Source organism: Carcharhinus amblyrhynchos, chromosome 1 (genome assembly GCF_965287045.1).
Source record: "Carcharhinus amblyrhynchos chromosome 1, sCarAmb.v2.hapA, whole genome shotgun sequence".
NCBI lineage: Eukaryota > Metazoa > Chordata > Chondrichthyes > Carcharhiniformes > Carcharhinidae > Carcharhinus > Carcharhinus amblyrhynchos.
In genome coordinates this window covers 49,625,572-49,646,881 of record NC_137324.1, presented here as the reverse complement: position 1 = coordinate 49,646,881, position 21,310 = coordinate 49,625,572, and the positions used below count along the sequence as shown (strand labels likewise).

Below are 21,310 nucleotides of genomic sequence, written 5' to 3'. Positions count from 1 at the left end.
TGAAACTATCACCAATTGTTATGGTTCTCTGATGTCCATTAAGGAAGGAAATCTGCCATTCTCTGGCCAATGAGTGAGTCCAGATCCACAGTAATATGGTTCAATCTTAACGATCCTCTATGAAAGCCATTTAGTTCAAAGGCAATTAGGGGTGGGCAATAATCCCATGAAAGAATAAATGCACAAGCCTCCTCCCACTCTATAATCCAGCTCACCTCATCAGCATAGCATCTTCATATCCTTCACTCCTGTCCTCTTTGCTGTTTATTAGTAACTGATTTGAAATGTCTGCAGGTGTTTACTTTGACCATTTGCAAATTAAACCCCATACTACAGGCTAGCTTTTATCAAAAGTCCACAGTTTTGTTCCATGTGCAGTGCTTTTTTATATGGTAGGCTAAGGGAGTGTAGGATTTCTGCAGCAAGTACTTGATCAGCATTTTGCACTGAGAGGGTGTTAGTCTGTAATTAAGCATTTGTCAAAGAATGAAAACATCCAGATAAAAGATAGATAGATCATCCTTAAGCTTAAATACTTGAATTAATGTTTCCTACTCGCTGTCTTTCTTGAATGAATTATATGTCGGTTGAAAAGATTTGGTTTAAGACTTGGCAATATTAAATTACAAGTGTCACATGGACTGTTACATTTAGCATATCCACGAAGTCAGTCACTTCACTGGACTATTACAAGTTAGGTGGAGTTCGGGGTTTATCATATTTATTTGTTCCAAATCTATGATTTTTTAACACTTGCTGGATGGTTTATCTGATGGGAGGATTTTTTAAGATTTCATGCAGGTTTTATAGTTGTTTACAGGAAAGCAACCAAAATGCCAAAAGGAAAAGGAACTGACCAAGCCCTAATCCATATGAATAGTTTAGACATATGATTGTTTATATTTTTTCAGGGTGCTAGAGATGCCCCGCTGCGCAGAGCTGTGAAAGACACTTTCTCTACTCCTCAGTCTCCACAGCTTTCACCTTATAATTCACCAAAGGCACAGCATAAGGTCGTGCAGAGTTTCCTACCTCCTGGCTGGGAAATGCGCATAGCTCCAAATGGCCGACCATTCTTCATCGATCACAATAGTAGAACGACAACATGGGTAAGTCTGAAATTCTGCCCTAAATTATTTATCCCCTCATCCTCTGTAATGAAATTTACTTTCCAGCATGGAGGCCAGATATGTGAAAACTATTTGGCTCTATTGCATGTGCCATGTGATGAAATGGCTGTGCGAGTGTTGAGTCTCCCGTTGGAATTAGCATGTCAAAATAATTGAGTTGTTTGCGAGCAATAATCTGTAAAGATTGTTAAATACTTAGGAAAATGTTTGGGGTGGTTTGAATCTCTATACTGATTCCTGTAAAGGTGATTTAGCTGCTGCAGAGATAAACGAATTTTTTTAAAATTATGTGCTATAAGTTGGTTTGTTTCTAAAAAAAAATTGAGCAGAATTTGCACAAATATTACTGAATGTACTAATATTGTTCTGATGTAGAGATTTTATGCAGTCAGTCCATTTATTTTGTCTTTTGGGGGCTACCTCAATTTAAATAATTTTTAAGTTATCATCAAATATTAGGTATTACTTCTTTTTGAATATCAGTCTTTTAAAATATGCAAATACCCGTAACTAAAATAAAAGGAAATACTGGAAATATTTACCAGATCAGACAACATCTGTGGAGAGAGAAAAACAGTTGGCGCTTCAGGTTGATTACTTTTCATTTGATGTAATTGATTTTAAGAAAGTGTAAGTGGGCAAGATGCAGGAGGTAATAGGGAAGGTCATGTGATAGGGTTGAAAATTTAAGTGATACAAGAGTTCATGATGCAAGACTAAATGGAGTGATAGTGGAGAGGTAAAGAAACAAAAGATGTGTCCAGAAGAGGTGTGAATCATCATCTCCATCTCTGGCAATCTCACGGGATCCAGGGTGAGGTAGCCAAATTGACACGCAGTTGACTTGATGACAGAAGACAGTGGGTGGTTGTAGAGGGTTGTTTTTCAAACTGGAGGCCTGTGACCAGGGGTATGCCTCAGGGACCAGTGCTGGATCTACTGTTACTTGACATTTAAAAGAATGATTTGGATGAGAATTTAGGAGGTATAGTTAGTAAACTTGCAGGTGACACCAAAATTGGTGGCAGAGTGGACAGTGAAGGAGGTTATTTCGGATTGCAGTGGGATCTTGTTCAGTTGGGCCAGTGGGCGGATTAATAACAGTTGGAGTTTAATTTAGATAAAGATGAGGTGATGCATTTTGGTAGATTGAACCAGGGTAGGATTTACTCAGTTAATGGTAGAGGGTTGGGGAGAATTATAGAAAAAGGAGATCTAGAGTCATAGGTGGACAGAGTAGTGAAGAAGGCATTCAGCAATTATTGGTTTAATTGGTCAGAATGTTGAATACAGGAGTTGGGACATCTTGTTGAAGTTGTACAAGACATTGGTAAGGCTGCACTTGGAAAACCGTTTACAGTTCTGGTCACCCTATTACAGAAAAGATATTATTAAACTAGAAAGAGTGTAGAAAAGATTTACTAAGATGTTACCAGGAGTTGATGTAGCCTGCTCAGTGGAACAGAAATAGAAGCAGGAGTAGGCCATCCAGCCCTTCGAGCCTGCCCCACCATTCAATAAGATCATGGCTGATCTGAAGTGGCTCAGTTCCACTTTCCCGCCCTGTCCCCATAACCCTTAGGATTTTGGTAGGCAAGGGGTCTATCTACCCGCGTCTTAAATATATTTAGCGAGGTAGCCTCCACCACTTCAACAGGCAGAGAATTCCAGAGATTCACCACCCTTTGATTGAAGAAGTTCCTCCTCAACTCTGTTCTAATCTCTCTCTCTCTCTCTCTCTCTCTCTCTCTCTCTCTCTCTCTCTCTCTCTCTCTCTCTCTCTCTCCCCCCCCCCCCCACCTTATCTTGAGGCTGTGCCTTCTAGTCCTGCTGTCCTTTCTGAGTGGGAAGAACCTCTCCACCTCTACCCTATCCATCCCTTTCATCATCTTATACGTCTCAATGAGATCCCCCCTCATCCTTCTAAACTCTAACGAGTACAAGTCCAGTCTATTCAGCCTCTCCTCATAACTCAACCCCCTCAACTCCGGAATCAGCCTAGTGAGCCTCCTCTGCACTCCCTCCAAGGCCAAAATATCATTGCGCAAGTGTGGTGACCAAAACTGCACACAGTACTCCAGCTGCGGCCTCACCAGTGCCCTGTACAGTTGGAGCAAGACCTTCCTGCTTTTATATTCTAAACCCCTCGCTATGAAGGCCAGCATCCCATTTGCCTTCCTGACCACCTGCTGCACCTGTAGGCTGGGTTTTTGCGACTCATGCACAAGGACCTCCAGGTCCCTCTGCACCGTAGCATGCTGCAGCTTTTCGCCCTGTAAGTAGTAGTCCTTCCTACTATTATTCCTACCAAAGTGGATAACCTCACACTTGCCAACATTGTATTCCATCTGCCAGTGCTCGCCCACTCGCTCAGCCTATCTAGATCCCTCTGCAGACTTTCCACACCCTCTGCACAATTTGTTGTTCCACTTATCTTTGTGTCATCGGCAAATTTCGACACCTTTCACTCGGCTCCCTCCTCCAGATCATCTATATAAATGGTAAATAGCTGAGGCCCCAGCACTGATCCCTGGGGCACTCCACTAGTCACCAACCGCCAATCCGAATAGCACCCATTGACACCCACTCTCTGCCTCCTATTTGACAGCCAATCCCCTATCCACACTAACACCTTACCCCCAACTCTGTGCCCCCTAACCTTCTGTAACAACCTTTTGTGCAGCACCTTATCAAGCGCCTTCTGAAAATCGAGAAACACCACATCCACTGGTTCCCCTCTATTCACCGCACTAGACACATCCTCATTGAATTCCAATAAATTCGTCAGACACGACTTCCCCTTAACGAATCCGTGCTGCGTCTGCTCTATCAAACAATTCTTTGCAAGGTGCCTTGCTATTTCTTCTTTGATGACGGATTCCAGCATTTTTCCTAGAACAGATGTTAAACTAACCGGCCTATAATTCCCTGCCTTTTGCCTGCTACCCTTTTTAAACAGCGGCGTAACATTAGCCGTTTTCCAATCTTCCGGCACTACCCCGGAATCCAGCGAGGTTTGGAAAATAATCACCAAGGCATCCACTATCACCTCTGCCATTTCCTTCAGAATCCTTGGATGCATTCCATCCAGTCCTGGGGACTTGTCCACAATCAGTCCCTCCAGTCTGTCGAGCACTGCCTCTCTAGTAACAATGATCTCATTCAGGCCCTCCACTCTTACCATCTTTCCATCGTTAACACCTGGCAAACTATTCGCGTCCTCCTCCATGAAGACTGAAGCAAAAAAGTTATTCAAGGCCTCAGCCATTTCCTCATCCCCTACCACTAAATCCCCCCTCTCATCCTCTAAGGGCCCAATATTCACCCTAGCCAGCCTCCTTTTTATATATTTATAAAAACTCTTACTATCCTTTTTTATATTTAGCACTAGCCTATCCTTCCTTTCTTTATTAACTTCTTTGTCATTCTTTGTTGATATTTAAACCTCTCCCAATCCTCTTCTCGCCCACTACTTTTAGCCACTCTAAACGTATCAGCTTTTAATTTAATACTCTCCTTTATCTCTTTCGTTATCCACGGCTGATTATCTCTTCTCCTACGATCCTTCTTTACCATCGGAATAAATTTCTGCTGAGCACCAAGAAAGAGCTCCTTAAAGATCCTCCACTGTTCCTCAGCAGACCTACCAACCAATCTGCGCCCCCAATCTACACTTGCCAATTCCTCTCTCATCCTACCCTCTGTTCAAACAAAGGACACAGGTCTGGGATCCTACTTTCTCCTCCTCCATCTGCATCAGAAACTCCACCATACAATGATCACTCTTCCCACGAGGATCCCTCACAACAAGGTCCCTAATTCTACCGGCCTCATTACATAACATCAGATCTAAGGTAGCTCGCTCCCTCCTTTTTATTGAACTGCCAATAAAAGGAGAAACACAGAGTGATGAACTAAAACCAGCAAAAAAGGTAATATATCCAGCTATGGTCTGAAGCTGAGTCCACAAAAAGATCAGCCATGATCTTACTGAATAGCAGAGCAGGCTCAAGGGGCCAAATGGCCTGCTCCTGCTCTTGGTTCTTATGTTCATCTGGAAGGCTGTCAAGTGCCTAATTGAAAGATGAGATACTGCTCCTCGAGCTTGTAAACGTCTATGACTCTAATTTAGTAGAACGAGAAATGATTGATCACACAGAATGATAGATTGGTTATAGCACAGGAGGTGGTCATTTAGCACCTGATAAGCATTTGATATGTCTGCATCAGCAACTTGCAATTCACATGGTCTCACCACCTTCCCAACCTTTTAATTATAACCCTGCAAAAAAAATTCAGATAATTATTCAATTCTCCTCCTTTGAAGGCCTTGATTGAATCTGCATCACTCGTATTTCAGATCCTAACCACACATCAAGTAAAATTGTTCCTCGTGTCGCCATTCTTTGTTTTACCAATCAACCTGAAATTTGGTGAACTCAGATTTTTGATCATTCCAACAACAGGAATTGTCTCTCCCTGTCTACTTTGTCCAAGACTCTCATGGTTTTGAACAACTTTATTAAGTATCCTCTTATCCATTTCCAAGGAGTATAGCCCCTAGCTCCTCCAACCTCTCCAAGTAACTGAAGTTCCTCTTCTTAAAACAATTTTCATTCAGCACCCACTCCAAAGTTTCCACATCATTTCTAAAATGTGTCCAAAATTACTCCAGTGAAGGCTAAGTCAGTGTTTTGTATAGAGTTATCAGACTTCATTTTTTTCTGTACCATATTTATAAATGATGTGGAGATGCCAGCTTTGGACTCGGGTGGTCACAGTAAGAAGTCTTACAACACCAGGTTAAAGTCCAACAGATTTATTTGGCATTGCAAGCTTTCGGTGCACTGTTCCTTCATCAGATGATTGAAAGATTTGGGCTCACAAAGAGGGCATAAATAGATAAAGACTCAGTTGCAAGATAATGGTTGGAATGCGAGTCTTCCCAGGTAATCAAGTCTTTACAGGTACAGATGATGCAAGTGGAGAGAGGGATAATCACAGGTTAAAGAAGTGTGAATTGTCTCAAGCCAGGGTAGTTAATAGAAATTTGCAAGCCCAGGCCAAATGGATTGGGGGGGGGGCGGGGGGGTGCGCAGAGTGGGGAGGGTTGCAAGTAGTGTGACATGAATCCAAGATCCCGGTTGAGGCCACCCTCATATATGCGGAACTCGGCTATCAGTCTCTGCTCAGCAATTCTGCGTGGTCATCGATGAACATAAGAACCAAGAGCAGGAGCAGGCCATTTGGCCCCTCGAGCCGACTCCGCCATTCAGTAAGATCATGGCTGATCTTTTTGTGGACTCAGCACCACTTACCTGCCCCCTCACCATAACCCTTAATTCCTTTACTATTCAAAAATTTATCTATCCTTGCCTTTAAAACATTCAGTGAGGTAGCCTCAACTGCTTCACTGGACAGGGAATTCCACAGATTCACAACCCTTTGCATGAAGAAGTTCCTCCTCAACTCAGTCCTAAATCTGCTTCCCCTTATTTTGAAACCATGCCCCCTAGCTCTAGTTTCAACCACCAGTGGAAACAACTTCCCTGCTTCTATCTTATTTATTCCCTTCATAAACTTATATGTTTCTATTAGGTCTCCTCTCATTCTTCTAAATTCCGATGAGTATAGCCCCAGTCTACTCAGTTTCTGCTTCTAAGTCAACCCTCTCAACTCTGGAATCAACCATCTTTACCATCTCCAGTGTCAGTATATCCTTTCTCAGATAAGGAGACCAAAACTGTACATAGTACTTCAGGTGTGGCCAGATGAAGACAAACATCTCACCAAGGCCATCCCCACACACCACTACTTGCCTTCAAACAACTACACAGTCTCAAACATGTTCGCAGCAATCTACCCAGCCTTCAGGACACCACAGCAACCTCTGCAAGATATGCCAGATCATTGACATGGGTGCCATCATCCCACACAAGAACACCATTCACCAGGTACACAATATACACTCATGTGACTCAGCCAATGTTGTTTACCTCATATGCTGCAGCAAAGGATGTCCTGAGGCATGGTACATCAACAAGACCATGCAGACGTTACAACAATGGATAAGCGAACACTGCTTTACAATCACCAGGCAGGATTCCCTTCCTCTTGGGGAACACTTGAGCAATCAAGGGCCTCCGATCTTCAGGTAAGCTTTCTCCAAAGTCGTCCTCAAGGCACACGACAATGCAGAAACTGAACCAAGTTCCACACGCATGAGGACAGCCTCAACTGGGATCTTGGGTTCATGTCACACTACCATTTGACCTGGGCTTGCAAAATCCTACTAACTGTTCTGACTTGAGACAATTCACACCACTAATCTCTTTTTAATCCCTCTCTCCACTCACATTGTCTGTACCAGTAAAGATTTACATTCCAACTATTACCTTGCAATTGAGTCTTTGTCTATTTATGCCCTCCCCACTCACCTGATGAAGAAGCAGTGCTCCGAAACTCGTGATACCAAATAAACCTATTAGACTTTAACCTGGTGTTATGAGACTTCTTGCTATTTATAAATCTCAGGGTCCTGCTTGGTTTATTAACACTTTCACAGTCTGCTCTGTCATCTTTGGTGATTGGTAGATGCATGCCTTCAGGTGCCTCTGCTCTTGAACCTTCTTTTCAAATTTTGCCTTTCTTTTATGTTGATATCTTATGGAGATAGAAAAATGGAAAATGCTAGAAAATCTCAGGTCTGGCAGCAGCTGTGGAAAGAGATAAGGAGATGATGCTTTGAGTCCACCCGATTCAGAGCTGAACAGAGTGAGAAATAAGATGGATTTTCTATTGTTTAATAGGGGGTGCGGCAAATTAGGAGAGGAGGAAAAGATGAGAGCTAGGAGAGATTGGACAAAGATGTTACAGGCACGAGATAAAGGAAGAGCTGATGGTAGCATTAAAAACTAAAAGTGCAGATTTTCTATTTTTATTTCAGATTTACAGCATCCACAGTATTTTGTCTTTATCTTCCAAAGATATGCCAGCTGGAGCTTATTCTGATTTCAGATTTTGCAACCATTAGCAATAAGTCACTGCCATGCAATGTCATGACCTTGTGAGAGAACAAGCTGGAACCCTCATTCTACCACATGCCTGACATCACACAACCAGTTTCGCTCCTGTGTGCAAGGCATGTGTTGTTGTAAGAGCAAGCACCAACAATGTAGTTTCCTAAGCGAAATTTTAAGTTTGTGTTGGTTTTGTTTGATTAATGTAGATTTATGATAAATGTTTCTCAAAATATGATTGTTGACATGTGTTTACAACAGATTACAATATTTCAAATATATATGACTTCTTAGCATATTAATGTCCATCACATGAAATTGTTTATGCTTTTGTTTCTGGCTTGAATTAATTTATGTATGATATTTATTTTAAAACAAACAAATTGATTACATTTTGTAGGAAAAAGCAGAAGTATATTTAGAGTATTCGTAAGTTGCTATTAATTTTGATGAGTTTTCTTGTTGTGCAATATGAAAATGAATGGCGTTGGACATGTACATTGTGCGCAAGGTATTTTCTCCTGCCTAAATGGCGAATGCATGTAAAAGTTCGAGAAAGACCCAAGTAGAAATATGATATGATGAGAGGGAAGAGGTGTATATTTGCAAGAGGGAGATTAGTGGAGATGAGAATGTAAGCATATGAGGAGAGTGAGCATGTGACAGTTGTTAAAGATGACTAGAGAAGGAGTTGCTACTGTAAAAGATTAGCAGAACTTTGATGGCATGCCTTCCAGCTAAGTTAAGGAAATAAATAGCGGAGTGACTTAGTTGCAATTTTTCACTCCTCCTTACCAATTTACTCAGAGGGCGTGGAATGCCCTGCCTGCAGCAGCTGTGGAGTCGCCAACTTTAAGGGCGTTCAAATGGTCGGTGGATAGGCATATGGATAACATTGGAATAGCTTAGGTTAGAGGGCCATTAGATTGGCTCCGCTGGTCGGTGCAATATCGAGGGCCGAAGGGCCTGTACTGCGCTGTAATGTTCTATGTTCTATAATGCATATTCTGTTATGGGATTGGAAAGTGACCAGTCTAACATTCCTCTTAAAGGAAGGAGAGCAGGGGAAATTGTCCAATTATGGACAATTTAGTTCACATCAGGTCTGGGTAAACGTTTAGAATCCATGAATAGGGATAAAATTAATGAGCATTCAGAAATGAAAGTGTTGATCAAAAATGGCCAGCATGGATTTTTTAAAGGGAAGTTGTGTTTGACAAAATTTAAGTTTTATTCACTAGTATGTCCAATTGAGTTGAAGAAGAGGATCAAGCTGATAGTGTGTATAACTGATGCATGCTTTTGAAGCATTGTAGAAAAACGGCAACTAGACTAAAACAAAGCTCAAAAGTTTTTTTTAAATCGTTCTTAGGATATGGACGTCATTGGAAAGACCAGCATTCATTGGCCATCCTGTTATCCTTGTGGTGTGCCTCCACTCAAAATGCATCTTTACTGTAGCAGTTTGATACAAGTGAGTGGCTTACTGGGCCATCTCAGAGGGCAGTTAATGGTCGTAGGCCAACGTGTTTAAGGATATCAGGTCTACATCTCTGAAGATCATTAGTGAACCTGATGAATTTATATGACATCGAATGATTTAATGAATATTATTAATGAGACAATTATTTTATTCCAGATTGAATAATTGCTTTCCAATCTTTTTTGTTGAAGACCACCGCTGCCAGAGTAATTTTGAAAGAATTGTCTTTTACAGGAGGATCCACGCCTGAAATATCCAGTTCATTTAAGAGGAAAAGCATCTTTGGATCCAAATGACCTCGGACCTCTTCCTGTATGTGCAGCAAATTATTCATTTTTACAAATGCATAGATAATAACTTGTGACATTCTGATGCTGGCTTCAATTCAAAGTCCACTACAAAGTCACACTTTATTGGCACTATTCCATCATGAAAAACAAATAATGCAGACGTCTAGGCAATTAAGTGGCACAGTGTGTGTCAGTGCAAAATGATTTTCCTTCACATCAATGAAAACTGTGCCCAGTGTGAAACCAAACTTAAACATGACCATTTAGAGAAATAGCCCTCCTAGTGTTAAAACATAATCATTTTTTCAGCCACCAGTGAGTGCAACTCTGTTGTTCAATCTGGATGTCAGCAGCAAGGATGCTGTCATACCAATCAGTTCTGAATCGTAGCAACAACGTGACCGTAAATAATATGACAGTAAATAATTTTAAAACCAGCCCAATTCATGTGTTTTTCTCTCATTATTTGTTGCACCGCTTAACGTTCCTCTGCAAGTTTTTAGTTTATTTTAATGTGTTTTATTTACTTTTCTCCCACATTTTTTCAGCAAAGCTTCATTGAAATTTTTTTTTTATTGTCTATAAAGGCTTTGCTTCCATACCTTAATCACTTTTCCTACGTTTGGAACTGAGTGAGAATGTGAGGCTCCATAAGTGCTTTGAAATTTCGGAGGACCATTAAACCCAAATTACTTTCTTGTAACACATATTTCACAGCAAAGCTTTGTTCCAGTATTCCATTATTTTGAAAACAAAAATTAGTTTGTTTTCCTTCATTTTAAACAGCCTGGCTGGGAGGAGAGGATCCATTTAGATGGAAGGTCATTCTTCATAGATCACAGTGAGTAAAATGACATGTTTTGAAAATTAGTAATCTTAATCTTTGAAATTTTGATAGTGATCTCTGGAGGTAATGCCAGATGTTATACTTTAGTGTTGTACTGTGTTGCAGCTGAAGCCTGAAAAGAGAATCACACCTACACAACACACAGACAACAGCTTGTGACGCTCTGATAATGCTTTCAGTTCGAAGTTCTGCGTGATGGCTGAAGGGATAGAAAGAAGCAATGTAAACATAAGAACACAAAAAATATAATGCTGCAGGTCTAAAGAGTGTGTAGGGACAGAGAGATCTTGGGGTGCAGATGTGTGGCTCTTTGAAAGTGGCAGGGCATATTGAGAGAGTTATAAGCAAAGCATATGGGATCTTGGGCTTCGTAAATAAAGGCCTTGTGTATGAGAGTAGGGATATTATGCTGAACTTTTATGAAGCTCTGATTAGGCACAACATCCAGTTCTGGTCACTGCAGTTGTGGATAGATGTGAGGTCTTTCAGAGAATGTACAGGAAATTCATGTGAATAGCAGCAGGAATGGGCTATTAAGTTGGAGAAACTGGAGTTCTTCTCCTTGGAGCAAAGAATATTTGATAGTTTTGTAGAAGATTCTGATAGGCTTGGATAAGTTAGACAAGAAAACATTGATCCCATTAGCTGATTATACAAGAACAGAGGGGACAGAAATATAATTGTTTTGGAAAGAGATTTGGGGCAATATGCGAAAGAACTTCTTTTTGTGCAATGAATAACAATGACCTGGAACTCGTTGTGGAAACAGAGGCAGCAAAAGGTTTGAAAAGAAATTGAATGGGCTTTTGATGGAAATACTCACAGGGCTACAGGGATGGAGTGAGAGAATTGCTCCCTGTAGAGTGGAATAGACCTACACTTGTGTTGGAAATGACTCTTTGGCTTCTGCTACTGCTGACCAGCAGTATCAGAAAAGCTGACAATTGAAAGAATTGCTGAATTAAGTTATCTCTTTACAAATCTGAAACAGTTTATTTTAAATTTATTTATATTGTCATCAGTGTGACATTGAGGCGGTGGTGGTTTTGTTGTTCCCATTTGTCTGTTGCCATTGTCCTTCTAGATGCTAGTGGTCATGATTTTGGAAGGTACTGTCAAAGCAGCCTTGGTGAATTGCTGCACACTGTCACTGTGCATCAATGGTGGGGGAAGTGAATGTTTGTGGATAGGGTGCAAATAAAGTGAGCTGCCTTGTCCTGGATTTGTCAAGCTTCTTAGTGGTTTTTGAGCTACACTCACCAAGACAAGTGGAGAGTATTCCATCACGTTCCTGACTTGTACCATGTGGATAGTGGACAGGCTTTGGGAGTCAGGAGATGATTTACTTACCACGGAATGTATAGGCTCTGACTTGCTCTTGTAGCCACAGTATTTAGTGTCTGGTCAATGCAAATCCCAGGATGTTGATAGTGGGAGATTCAGCGATGATAATGCCTTTGAATGTCAAAAGGCAACAATTAGGTTCTCTCTCACTGGAGATGGTCGTTGCCTGATACTTGTGTGACACGAATGTTTCTTGCTGCTTGTCAGCCCAAGCCTGGATATTGTCCACGTCTTGCAGTTTTTGAGTGCGGATTGATTCAGTATCGGAGGAATCATGAATGTTGCTGAACATTGTGCAGTCATCGGCAAACATCCCTACTTCTAACAGTGGAAGGAAGGTCATTGATGAAGATGATTGGGCCAAGGACATTATCCTGAAGAACTCCTACAATGATATCCTGGAGCTGAGATGATTGACCTGCAACAACCACAACAATCTTCCTTTTGTGCCAGACATAACTCCAACTATTGAAGCATGTGCCATTGACTCCAACTTGCTAAAGCTCCTGGATGCCACATTCTGTCAAATGCTGCCTTAGTGGCAAGGGCAGTCGCTCTTAACCTCACCTCTGGAGTTCAGCTCTTTTGTTCATGTTAGAACCAAGGCTGTAATGAGGTCAGGAGCTGAGTGACCCTAGTGAAACCCAAACAGACTGTCAGTTTATTGCTAAGAAAGTGCCACTTGATGGTACTGTTTATGACCCTTTCTGATGATCGAGAGTAGACTGATGGAGCGGTAATTGGCTGGGTAGGATTTGTCCTGCATTTTGCATATAGAGCATACCTAGGCAATTTTCCACATTACCGGATAGATGCCACTGTTGCAGCTATACTGGCCTGATATTTGTATTGTCACAAAATTGAGTAGCATTCTTTAGTTCAATACTCTTTTTCCAGATTGTTAGTAATTTGTCTTCAGGATTTATCTGGTGCCAGCACGGCTGGCATTTTTTTCCCATCACAAGTTGCCCCTGAAAAGTGATGGACCTTTTTCTTGACTTCATGTTGATTTTATGTAGGATGACTTTAGAATTTCCAAATGTATTTTATATCAGTGTAAAAGTGCAAGAACAAAATTAATTAGGGTATTTCAATGTGTTACTTCAACTTTGCTTGCTTTCATAAGACTTTTGAATAATATAGTGAAAAGTATTCTGCTGTCATCTTATAGATACCAAAATCACACAATGGGAGGATCCACGACTACAGAATCCAGCCATTACTGGTCCTGTAAGTAATAAATAGATAAATTTCATGTTTCATTTTCCTATATTGGCAGCTTCTAAATTTCCATTCTCATTGTACTCCTACTTATTATCCGGTTGAAAAACTATTCTATATGTAATCAGGGAGGTGCACAAATAGCTCAGGATCACATGAATCACAGTTGATACATACTTGAATGGTAGAGGAAGCACATTTTTTTCACTACTTCTTGCCTTCCTCAACAGATGCCTGCAAATTAAATGCCAGTTCAAATTTTGTGTGCAGCTCATTTTTGCAATAATCTGTACAATAGAATTGTCACAGAACAATAATAGCTGACAGGAATATCCAAAAGAACTGTTGAATAGGACAATGCCCTCTGTATGGTTTGAAATCATTTTCTAAATGTGTATCAATATGTTCATTCTTCAAAAGTAACTTGCATAAAGTAGCTCTTTTAAATTTGTATGTCTCCCCAGATGTTTGATGAGAAACAAAAATGAATGCCACAGCATAGCAAAATGATAATTAGGGAAAATGAATAAAGTAAAGTTAAAAGTTGGTTTTGCTGAATTGCTAAAGGTAGGGAGATTTTGGCTTCAGGTTGACTGTGGGGCCCAGTTGTGTTTTCAGTGGCATTATGAAGGGGCATTAAATGCAAAGCAAGCCAAATATAGAGGAACAGAAGGATCCAGGTTAGCATAGTGGCACAGTGGTTAGCACTGCTGCCTCACACTGCCAGGCCTTGGTGAGTGTCTGTGTGGAGTTTGTTCTCCTCGTAGCTGTGTGGATTTCCTTTGGTTGCTCCGGTTTCCTCCTGCCGTTGAAAGATGTGCAGGTTAGGATGATTGATCATGATATATTGGCCCTTAGTACCAGAGGATCCAGCAGGGCTTAACACGTGGAGTTACGGGAGTAAAGCCTGGATGGGATTGTGGTCGTTGCAAGCTCAATGGACCGAATGGCCTCCTCCTGCTTTGTAGGAATTCTACAATGAAACTTCCATTGGATTTATGGAAAGGATGAGGATATTTTAAATTCATTTTGTTCGAATGGTCAGCCAGTGAAAGATTGGCAGGACGGAGAGCCACTGGTGCAGCTTAAAACAATCATCTTTAAAGGTGTTTTGAAAATTGACCTATCATCAGGGATAGAGATTGGTGTTAGTGGAGAATTCACTGCATGTGGAACAAGTAACCAAATAATGCTCCATTGGAATCCTGTCTTTCCTGAGTAACTGTAATACATTTGCTGAAGACCTAAATCTATATAGACCGTTAACAAATAGGATAAGATGGATTGTTTTCCTGTAAGACAAAGAAAATCTTAGAAGCAAAACATTTTATGTTTGTAGTTTTTTTAAACGGGGCTGAATTAAATCTTAATTTCAGAGCGTTGGCTACAAACATGCATCTAGCTGTTCTTAGATCTCCAGTAAGAACAAATTATTTTTGTTGCAGAACATTCCCTTTCTCTTCCACCTTCAGCTTTTCCCCATGTTACATGGGGTTGCCACATTGCTGATTGATCACCTTTCCTATCGGCCATCATTTTTAGATTTGACAGATGGTTTTACAGGGGGATGTTCTTCTTGCCATTTATCTCCCTGTTTACCCAGACAGGGGACCAGCACCAATTCATGTCTGCTGGCCTTCACCAGTGACTGGTTTCTTCTGTGGACAACAAACCCTGCAGTGGGACTTGAACTCAAATTTGTTCACCTGCCTTGAAGGATATAGATTCGTTATAAAGTTGAAAAATTGTTCTAGGCCTTTAAGGTTGCAAAGTTATGAAGAAAAACTCTCGCAACTAAATAAGAGTTCTACAGCAGCAAATTAGGTTGATGGAAGATGTAATACAAATATTAAAGTTATTCAGAGACATAGAGGTAATCATTAAACTACTGTCTAATTATATAGTCCTGATTTTGCATTGTGAATAATATTGAGGCATACAAGCATTCACCATTACTATGGACTTAACTGGATAAGAAATTGCGAGGCATAGACATACAGAGCCACTCCACTCCTATTTTTTTTACACACTAAGATGGAGCTCTGCTTTCTTGGCCTAGACTTTTGAACTGGGTCTGTTCAGAAATGCAGAGCGTAATTTCTGAACTCTTCCTTGTAATGCAAGATTGTCAGGAGAAAACCTAGTTGCATCTATTTTTTTATGGCGCTAGTTGCCAGTTTTTGTTTAACCTTCATTCACTAATGCACTGTAAAGCTTTTGTACCTTTTCAGTGTGTTGCGATTAAGTGTAAGTGGGTGGGGTATTTGAGTGTTGGTGAGGTCAAGTCAGTGGGGGGGGTGGAGTTGGAGAGTCAAGGGAGAGAGGTCAGCTGGCAGTATGTTGGAAGGAGTCAGTGGAAAGCCAGGAGGCTTAGTTGTTACTGAATGAATTGACCCTATGAGCATGGCTCACACCATAAAATGGTACTGTCAAGTGAAAGTGAGGAAGCTTTTTTTTAAATTTTCAAAGGAAGGAAGAAAGGGGGTGTTCCTTAAGTTCATTCCTCAGTGGCTGCCCTTTGCAGATCAGGTTGGGGGGGGAACTAAAGTAGAGCCCCATCCTTTTTTCCCCTCTGCCTGCTACCTTAATGCCCACCCTTCTAATGTTCTGCTCATGGAATTTTTCTGCTAACATTTTCTGGGTAATTATTCTGGTAAGTCAATCAGAACCCTGCAAAGTCTCTGACATGAACACACAACTGGAGATTTCCTCACAGTGGCTGAAGGAGTTGTTGAGTTGCCCAGTGGATTTCAAAACTTCCTGGGCAATTCCCACAGAGTCAGTGTGTTGGAACATCTGAGGAGAGCAGGAGTATATCTTGAGGGGTATGTCCCATCTCCAACCATCCAGAGACCAGAACTTCTAGGCCAGTAGACTGACAGTACTCCATGAACATACAAAACGTTCAATAAGCATGTTACTTTGGTTGTAGATTCCCAACATTGCTGAAGAAGGCCATTCAGCCTATTGAATCTGCACTGACTGACAGAATATCACTCCTATCCTATCCCTGTTACCCGACATATTTACCACGATCAGTCCACCTAACCTGGATTGTGGAAGCAAACTGGAGCACCCGGAGGAAACCCATGCAGTCACGGGGAGAATGTGCAAACTCCACACAGTCACCCAATTCCGGAATTGAACCTGGGTCCAGGCAGCAGTGCCACCTTGCTGCCAGTATAATGTGTATAGATTCATTTTACAATTGAGAGAGGAAAGTCGAGGTAAATTCATACCGTCATCACCCTGACAATACAGCATCATATTTTCCAACATTGGGGAATATCGGTGTGATGTCAGATGATGCAACTTTCCAGTAATTAAAATAAAGAAATACCAGTTTTAGTTTTTTTAACGGACCTGTGCTTTCTTGCAGGCTGTGCCATATTCCAGAGAATTCAAGCAGAAGTATGATTACTTCCGGAAGAAATTGAAGAAGCCTGTAAGTATTCAATATGCTGCCTTATGAATAGCTTGAGATGTACTATATTGCAAAGCATAATTTTGATTATCAGACTTAATGAAAATGCACGTGTAATATGAACTAGCAACAGGAAATATCTCATGGAAAAGCTAATTACCCTTGCGTTGAATTGTTCCACATTCTCCATTGTTGTTGAAGTTGATTGTGTGGTAATTTGACTGAAGAGTTGTGCAGACTTTCTTCAAATGAATCTGTAGTTTAAAACATATAACAAGTGTGATGACACCACCAAATGTGTGCCTTAAATGTTAAAGCTCCCATAATCAAACTTTTACAGAGCACCACAGATGCTGACCCATGTTTTTGTTTAGATTTTATGGTACCTATCTGATTTTTTAAAAAATACACTAAGCATAGTTCATACTGTGTTCCCCATTGTTTTTGCTTTATTTTAAAATTTCAGTGCAATATTCAGATGTCTATTCCTTTTTTGGGTGCTGCCTGTGACCTTAGCAGTCCAAATTGGAATTGACAATGTGCAGAATAGTAAAATTGGAATTAAACATTTTCGGTTACATTGTATTCTTTTTCACATGTCACGTTTGTTGCTGTTTCTATAACTAACTTTTGCAGCAAAAATGTGTGGATTCTTTGATCTTAGACTTACAAGTATTTGGATTTTTTTTCTCATCCTGAATATGAAGCATGGGTTTTGGAGGACTGAGTTGCATCCATTACTTATGGTTCAATTTTTTGTTCCAGGCTGACATACCCAATAGATTTGAAATGAAACTTCACAGAGGCAACATTCTAGAGGAGTCTTACAGACGGATTATGTCCTTAAAACGGCCAGATGTGCTAAAGGCCAGACTTTGGATAGAATTTGAGTCAGAGAAAGGACTTGATTATGGAGGTGTAGCAAGAGAATGGTTCTTCCTTTTGTCGAAAGAAATGTTCAACCCTTACTATGGACTTTTTGAATATTCAGCCACGTAAGTATGCAATATCTGTCACTACATTAATTTACACAATTACATATACATATTGTAACAATATCTCTTTAATTAACAGCTTCGAATTCATGTAGACAGGTAGAAACAGCTATTCAGTATCCCTTAACTGTTCTACCATAAGTGTAAATTGCAGATAAGCTGTATCTTAGTTCCATCAGTGTATCTTGGTACTGTATCTCTTACTGCCCTTGCCTAAAAAAGAATCAGTATCAGTTTTGAAACCTTCAAAACTGGCCTAGCCTCAACAAATTATTGGGGAGAAGATTATAGATTTATACAATTTTTGTATGAAGGAAGGCTTGCTGGTTCACTCCCTGAGCATCCTATCTCTAAATTTGATGTTCTGTTTTGGGCTCCCACAGCAGAGGAAACAATTTCTGTCTATCTGTTCTCTCAACTTCTTTAAAAACATCAAAATAGATGACCTCTTGATGATATTAAACTCAATGGATTATTAATATAATTCAGTGAAATGAACAAACTTGCTTGAATCATTCCTGTGTGGATGTTTGAAGTTCCTTTGTTTTCTGAAATTCTGAACGGAAAGAATAAATGATTGAACAGTAATAAAATTCAATTAAGTGTCACAATTCCACCTATGCAGGCTTGGGGTTGAGGTGGGGGTGGGGGGAGGGCAACCTCATGACTTTGATTGTTAATTTGATACCATTTATAATAGTAATTTTTCAATCACAAAGTTCAAAATTCAGACATGATTATGATAATCTCACAGTCAAGAATGAAGGCCCAAATGGTCCAAAGAGACTCTTACATTGTCAGAGAAGTCATTTGTTTGAAACTAAACCAAGGCACAGTTTAGCTTCTCAGGTGTATGTTGGAGCTTCTGAGCATCCATATGAATTAGGGTATTGAGATCTTGCAATATCTTTGCCAATAATTTTGCCTCAATCAACACCACTTGAAAATCCCATACCATCCAATTGTTTATTCATCTGTTGTCTCTAAACACCTTCTGTCTGCTGTTTGGCTACCAAATGCACTGAATACATGGAGTGAATACAATTGAACCATAAACCAGTGCAGCAATCTGACAATTTAAGCACAATCAAACAGAATAATCTGCATTGCCTCTTGAGTCTGTTTTACCATTTAGTAAGATCATGGTTGAAACTTCATATCAATTCCACTTTTCCATTCCATCTCCATATCCTATGAATCCCTTTTAGTGCACAAAAATATATTGATCTCAGTCCTGAATATATGCAATGACTGAGGATCTACGGTGCACTGTGGTAGAAAATTCAAAGATTCACAATTTACTGAGTGAAGAATTTCCTCCTCATCTTAATCCAAAATTATTTTGGCCTTTATGCCTCAGCCAGGGAAAGAGCCTCTCAGCATCCTGCCCAACTTCCTAAAAATTTTAAATGACATGGCGAGAGGCTTGAAATGTATGATTTTCTCTTAACAGCTATTTTTGCTAGCTTAATATTTAAGAATGTTAACTATTACTATTGACACCATTAATTTAGTTACTGATTAATTTAGTCCGAGTTTCTCTTGGTTTGTATCTGCGCATTTGTGCTGTTATGTATCCTTGTCTCAATACATGAATATATATTTTAAAGATATTTAAATATAAGTCACTCTTTGTTTCAACAAGATTGAAGTGATGCTTGCAGGTCTGAAAATCAAATTTCTTGAGGCTCTTGCCTGAAACTGATGCGCCTGAACACAGAATGTCTCAAGAATTTGATCTTTCCTTTGTCCAAATAATCCTTGCTGTAAGGTTCCTCACTATTTTGTTCAGTATTTAAAACTTCAGCTTTTTAAAATACCTTCCAACAGGGATAATTACACACTTCAGATCAATCCAAATTCTGGTTTGTGTAATGAAGATCATCTATCTTACTTCAAATTCATTGGACGTGTGGCTGGGATGGCAGTGCACCATGGGAAATTACTTGATGGTAAGTTAGATGTTTTGATTATAGGGCAGTGCTTGCAAGTAAGTATATATCAACCAGAATTGCTGAATCATTATGCAGTTTGACTAGCTTAGATTTTTAAAGAAATTCAGTATGAATCACAAAAGGGCAATGATTCACAAAGCCAGGTGGCTGGCGCTCAAGTTCCAGCAGAATTTGATAGTGGGGAAGAATCTTTTTGGTCTCCAGTTTGTGGTGAGTCATCCCTGTTCCTCCCTCATTTTGTTTTCAGTGCTAAAAGCTTTTATCTGTTGGACAAACTAATTGTGTTCTGTTTCTTTAATACAAGAGATTTTTTCGAGAACTATTTTTGCTGTCAAAAGTGTTGGAACGAATTTCCTGGTGCATCTAAAACCAGGGCCGAGGGTCTCAGGATAAGGAGTTGGTGTAGGATGGAGAGAAATGTGTTCATTCAAACGATTCAAATCTTTGTGCATCTACAGCTTTTAGTGGTAGAGAATTTCAGTTATTGAATGCATGGGAGACATGCTATTTCTTATGGTTAATTACAGGCAGGAAAATGATTTAACTGCAAAACAGCAGGCTAAGTTGTTTATCTTGGTTCTGATGTTTGTGCATTTTGCATACATCAAAAGCAAATGCATTTTTAAAACAATATGAAACTGTAATGACTGATTTAGTAACACTGTCAGTGGATAATCTTTTACCTAGAACAAATGGAAATAAATAGAGGAGAGATTCTTCTTCTAAGAAAAAATAAATTTGATTGCATTTATAAAGAAGTAACGATTCTGGAATTTTGACTTCCCTGCTGATGATCACCATGCATGATTTTACCAATATTAAATCCAAGTCTTAAGCACCTCCCTATTTACTCAGCAACAGCAAATGCTGTTAATGGAGAGGCTTCATTTATCAGCAGTAAACTGCCATTTACTTTCCTTTTAATTGTCTGTTACATTTTTTAAAAATTTGGTTGCGTATGATTTTTGCTAACTTGCTAGAGAACTGTGTTCACTGTAATCAATTGTCTTTTGTTTATTCATTGCTATCTTGATCGTTTGTCCCCACTGGAAATTATTCTGCTGATCTTCCCCTATCACCATTGGGTATAGTTATAATGTCATGTTGTGAGGTTTCACATTTTAAGAGATGGCTTGTGTTTTGGGGCAGCACGGTAACACTGTGGTTAGCACTGCTGCCTCACAGCCCCAGGGACCCATGTTCAATTCCAGCCTTGGAAATTATCTGTGGAGTTTGCACATTCTCCCCGTATCTGCGTGGGTTTTGTCCCAGTGCACTTGATTCTTGCCACACTGCAAAGATGTGTGGGTTAGGTTGATTGGTCACGCTAAATTGCCACTTAGTTGTCAAGGGACTAGCAGGGTAAATACATGGGATAGTGGCTGGGTGGGATTGTTGCCGATGCAGGCTTTATGGGCCGGATGGCCACCTCCTGCACAGTAGGGATTCTATGATAATTCTTCAGTTTTATCCATTAAGGTTGCATGTATGATGCATCAGACTTAGTGTTGAATTGAGAAAGAATTGAGCTAAAGAGTAATGACAAGCAGGGGTGTTAATGAAAGCTGAAAGAATAGCGGGGTTTTCAGTTATCTGCTAAGC

At 40.1% G+C, this 21,310-nt stretch overlaps 1 protein-coding gene and 1 long non-coding RNA gene across 11 annotated transcripts in view; one reads left to right on the top strand and one right to left on the bottom strand.

Moving 5' to 3' along the window:
* nedd4l (NEDD4 like E3 ubiquitin protein ligase) overlaps positions 1-21,310 on the top strand; it is a 427,841-nt gene that overhangs the window by 377,183 nt on the left and 29,348 nt on the right. For 8 of the 9 annotated variants that reach the window (XM_080181786.1, XM_080181803.1, XM_080181795.1 and 5 more), the window contains 7 exons: positions 912-1,109; positions 9,867-9,944; positions 10,709-10,763; positions 13,285-13,343; positions 16,714-16,779; positions 17,524-17,753; positions 19,584-19,705. In XM_080181786.1, the coding sequence (XP_080037912.1) occupies positions 912-1,109; positions 9,867-9,944; positions 10,709-10,763; positions 13,285-13,343; positions 16,714-16,779; positions 17,524-17,753; positions 19,584-19,705 (808 nt within the window). The remainder of the gene's footprint in view (positions 1-911; positions 1,110-9,866; positions 9,945-10,708; positions 10,764-13,284; positions 13,344-16,713; positions 16,780-17,523; positions 17,754-19,583; positions 19,706-21,310) is intronic. The other variant, XM_080181776.1, reaches the window with a different exon arrangement.
* The window catches only part of LOC145337216 (uncharacterized), a 58,850-nt gene that overhangs the window by 19,865 nt on the left and 17,675 nt on the right, over positions 1-21,310 (bottom strand). Inside the window, exons 2-3 of one of the 2 annotated variants that reach the window (XR_013885332.1) lie at positions 16,919-17,012; positions 7,563-7,846 (exon numbers count right to left, since the gene is read on the bottom strand). This is a non-coding gene — a long non-coding RNA (uncharacterized LOC145337216). Of the gene's footprint in view, positions 1-7,562; positions 7,847-16,918; positions 17,013-21,310 lie in introns of those variants that run through there. The other variant, XR_013885335.1, reaches the window with a different exon arrangement.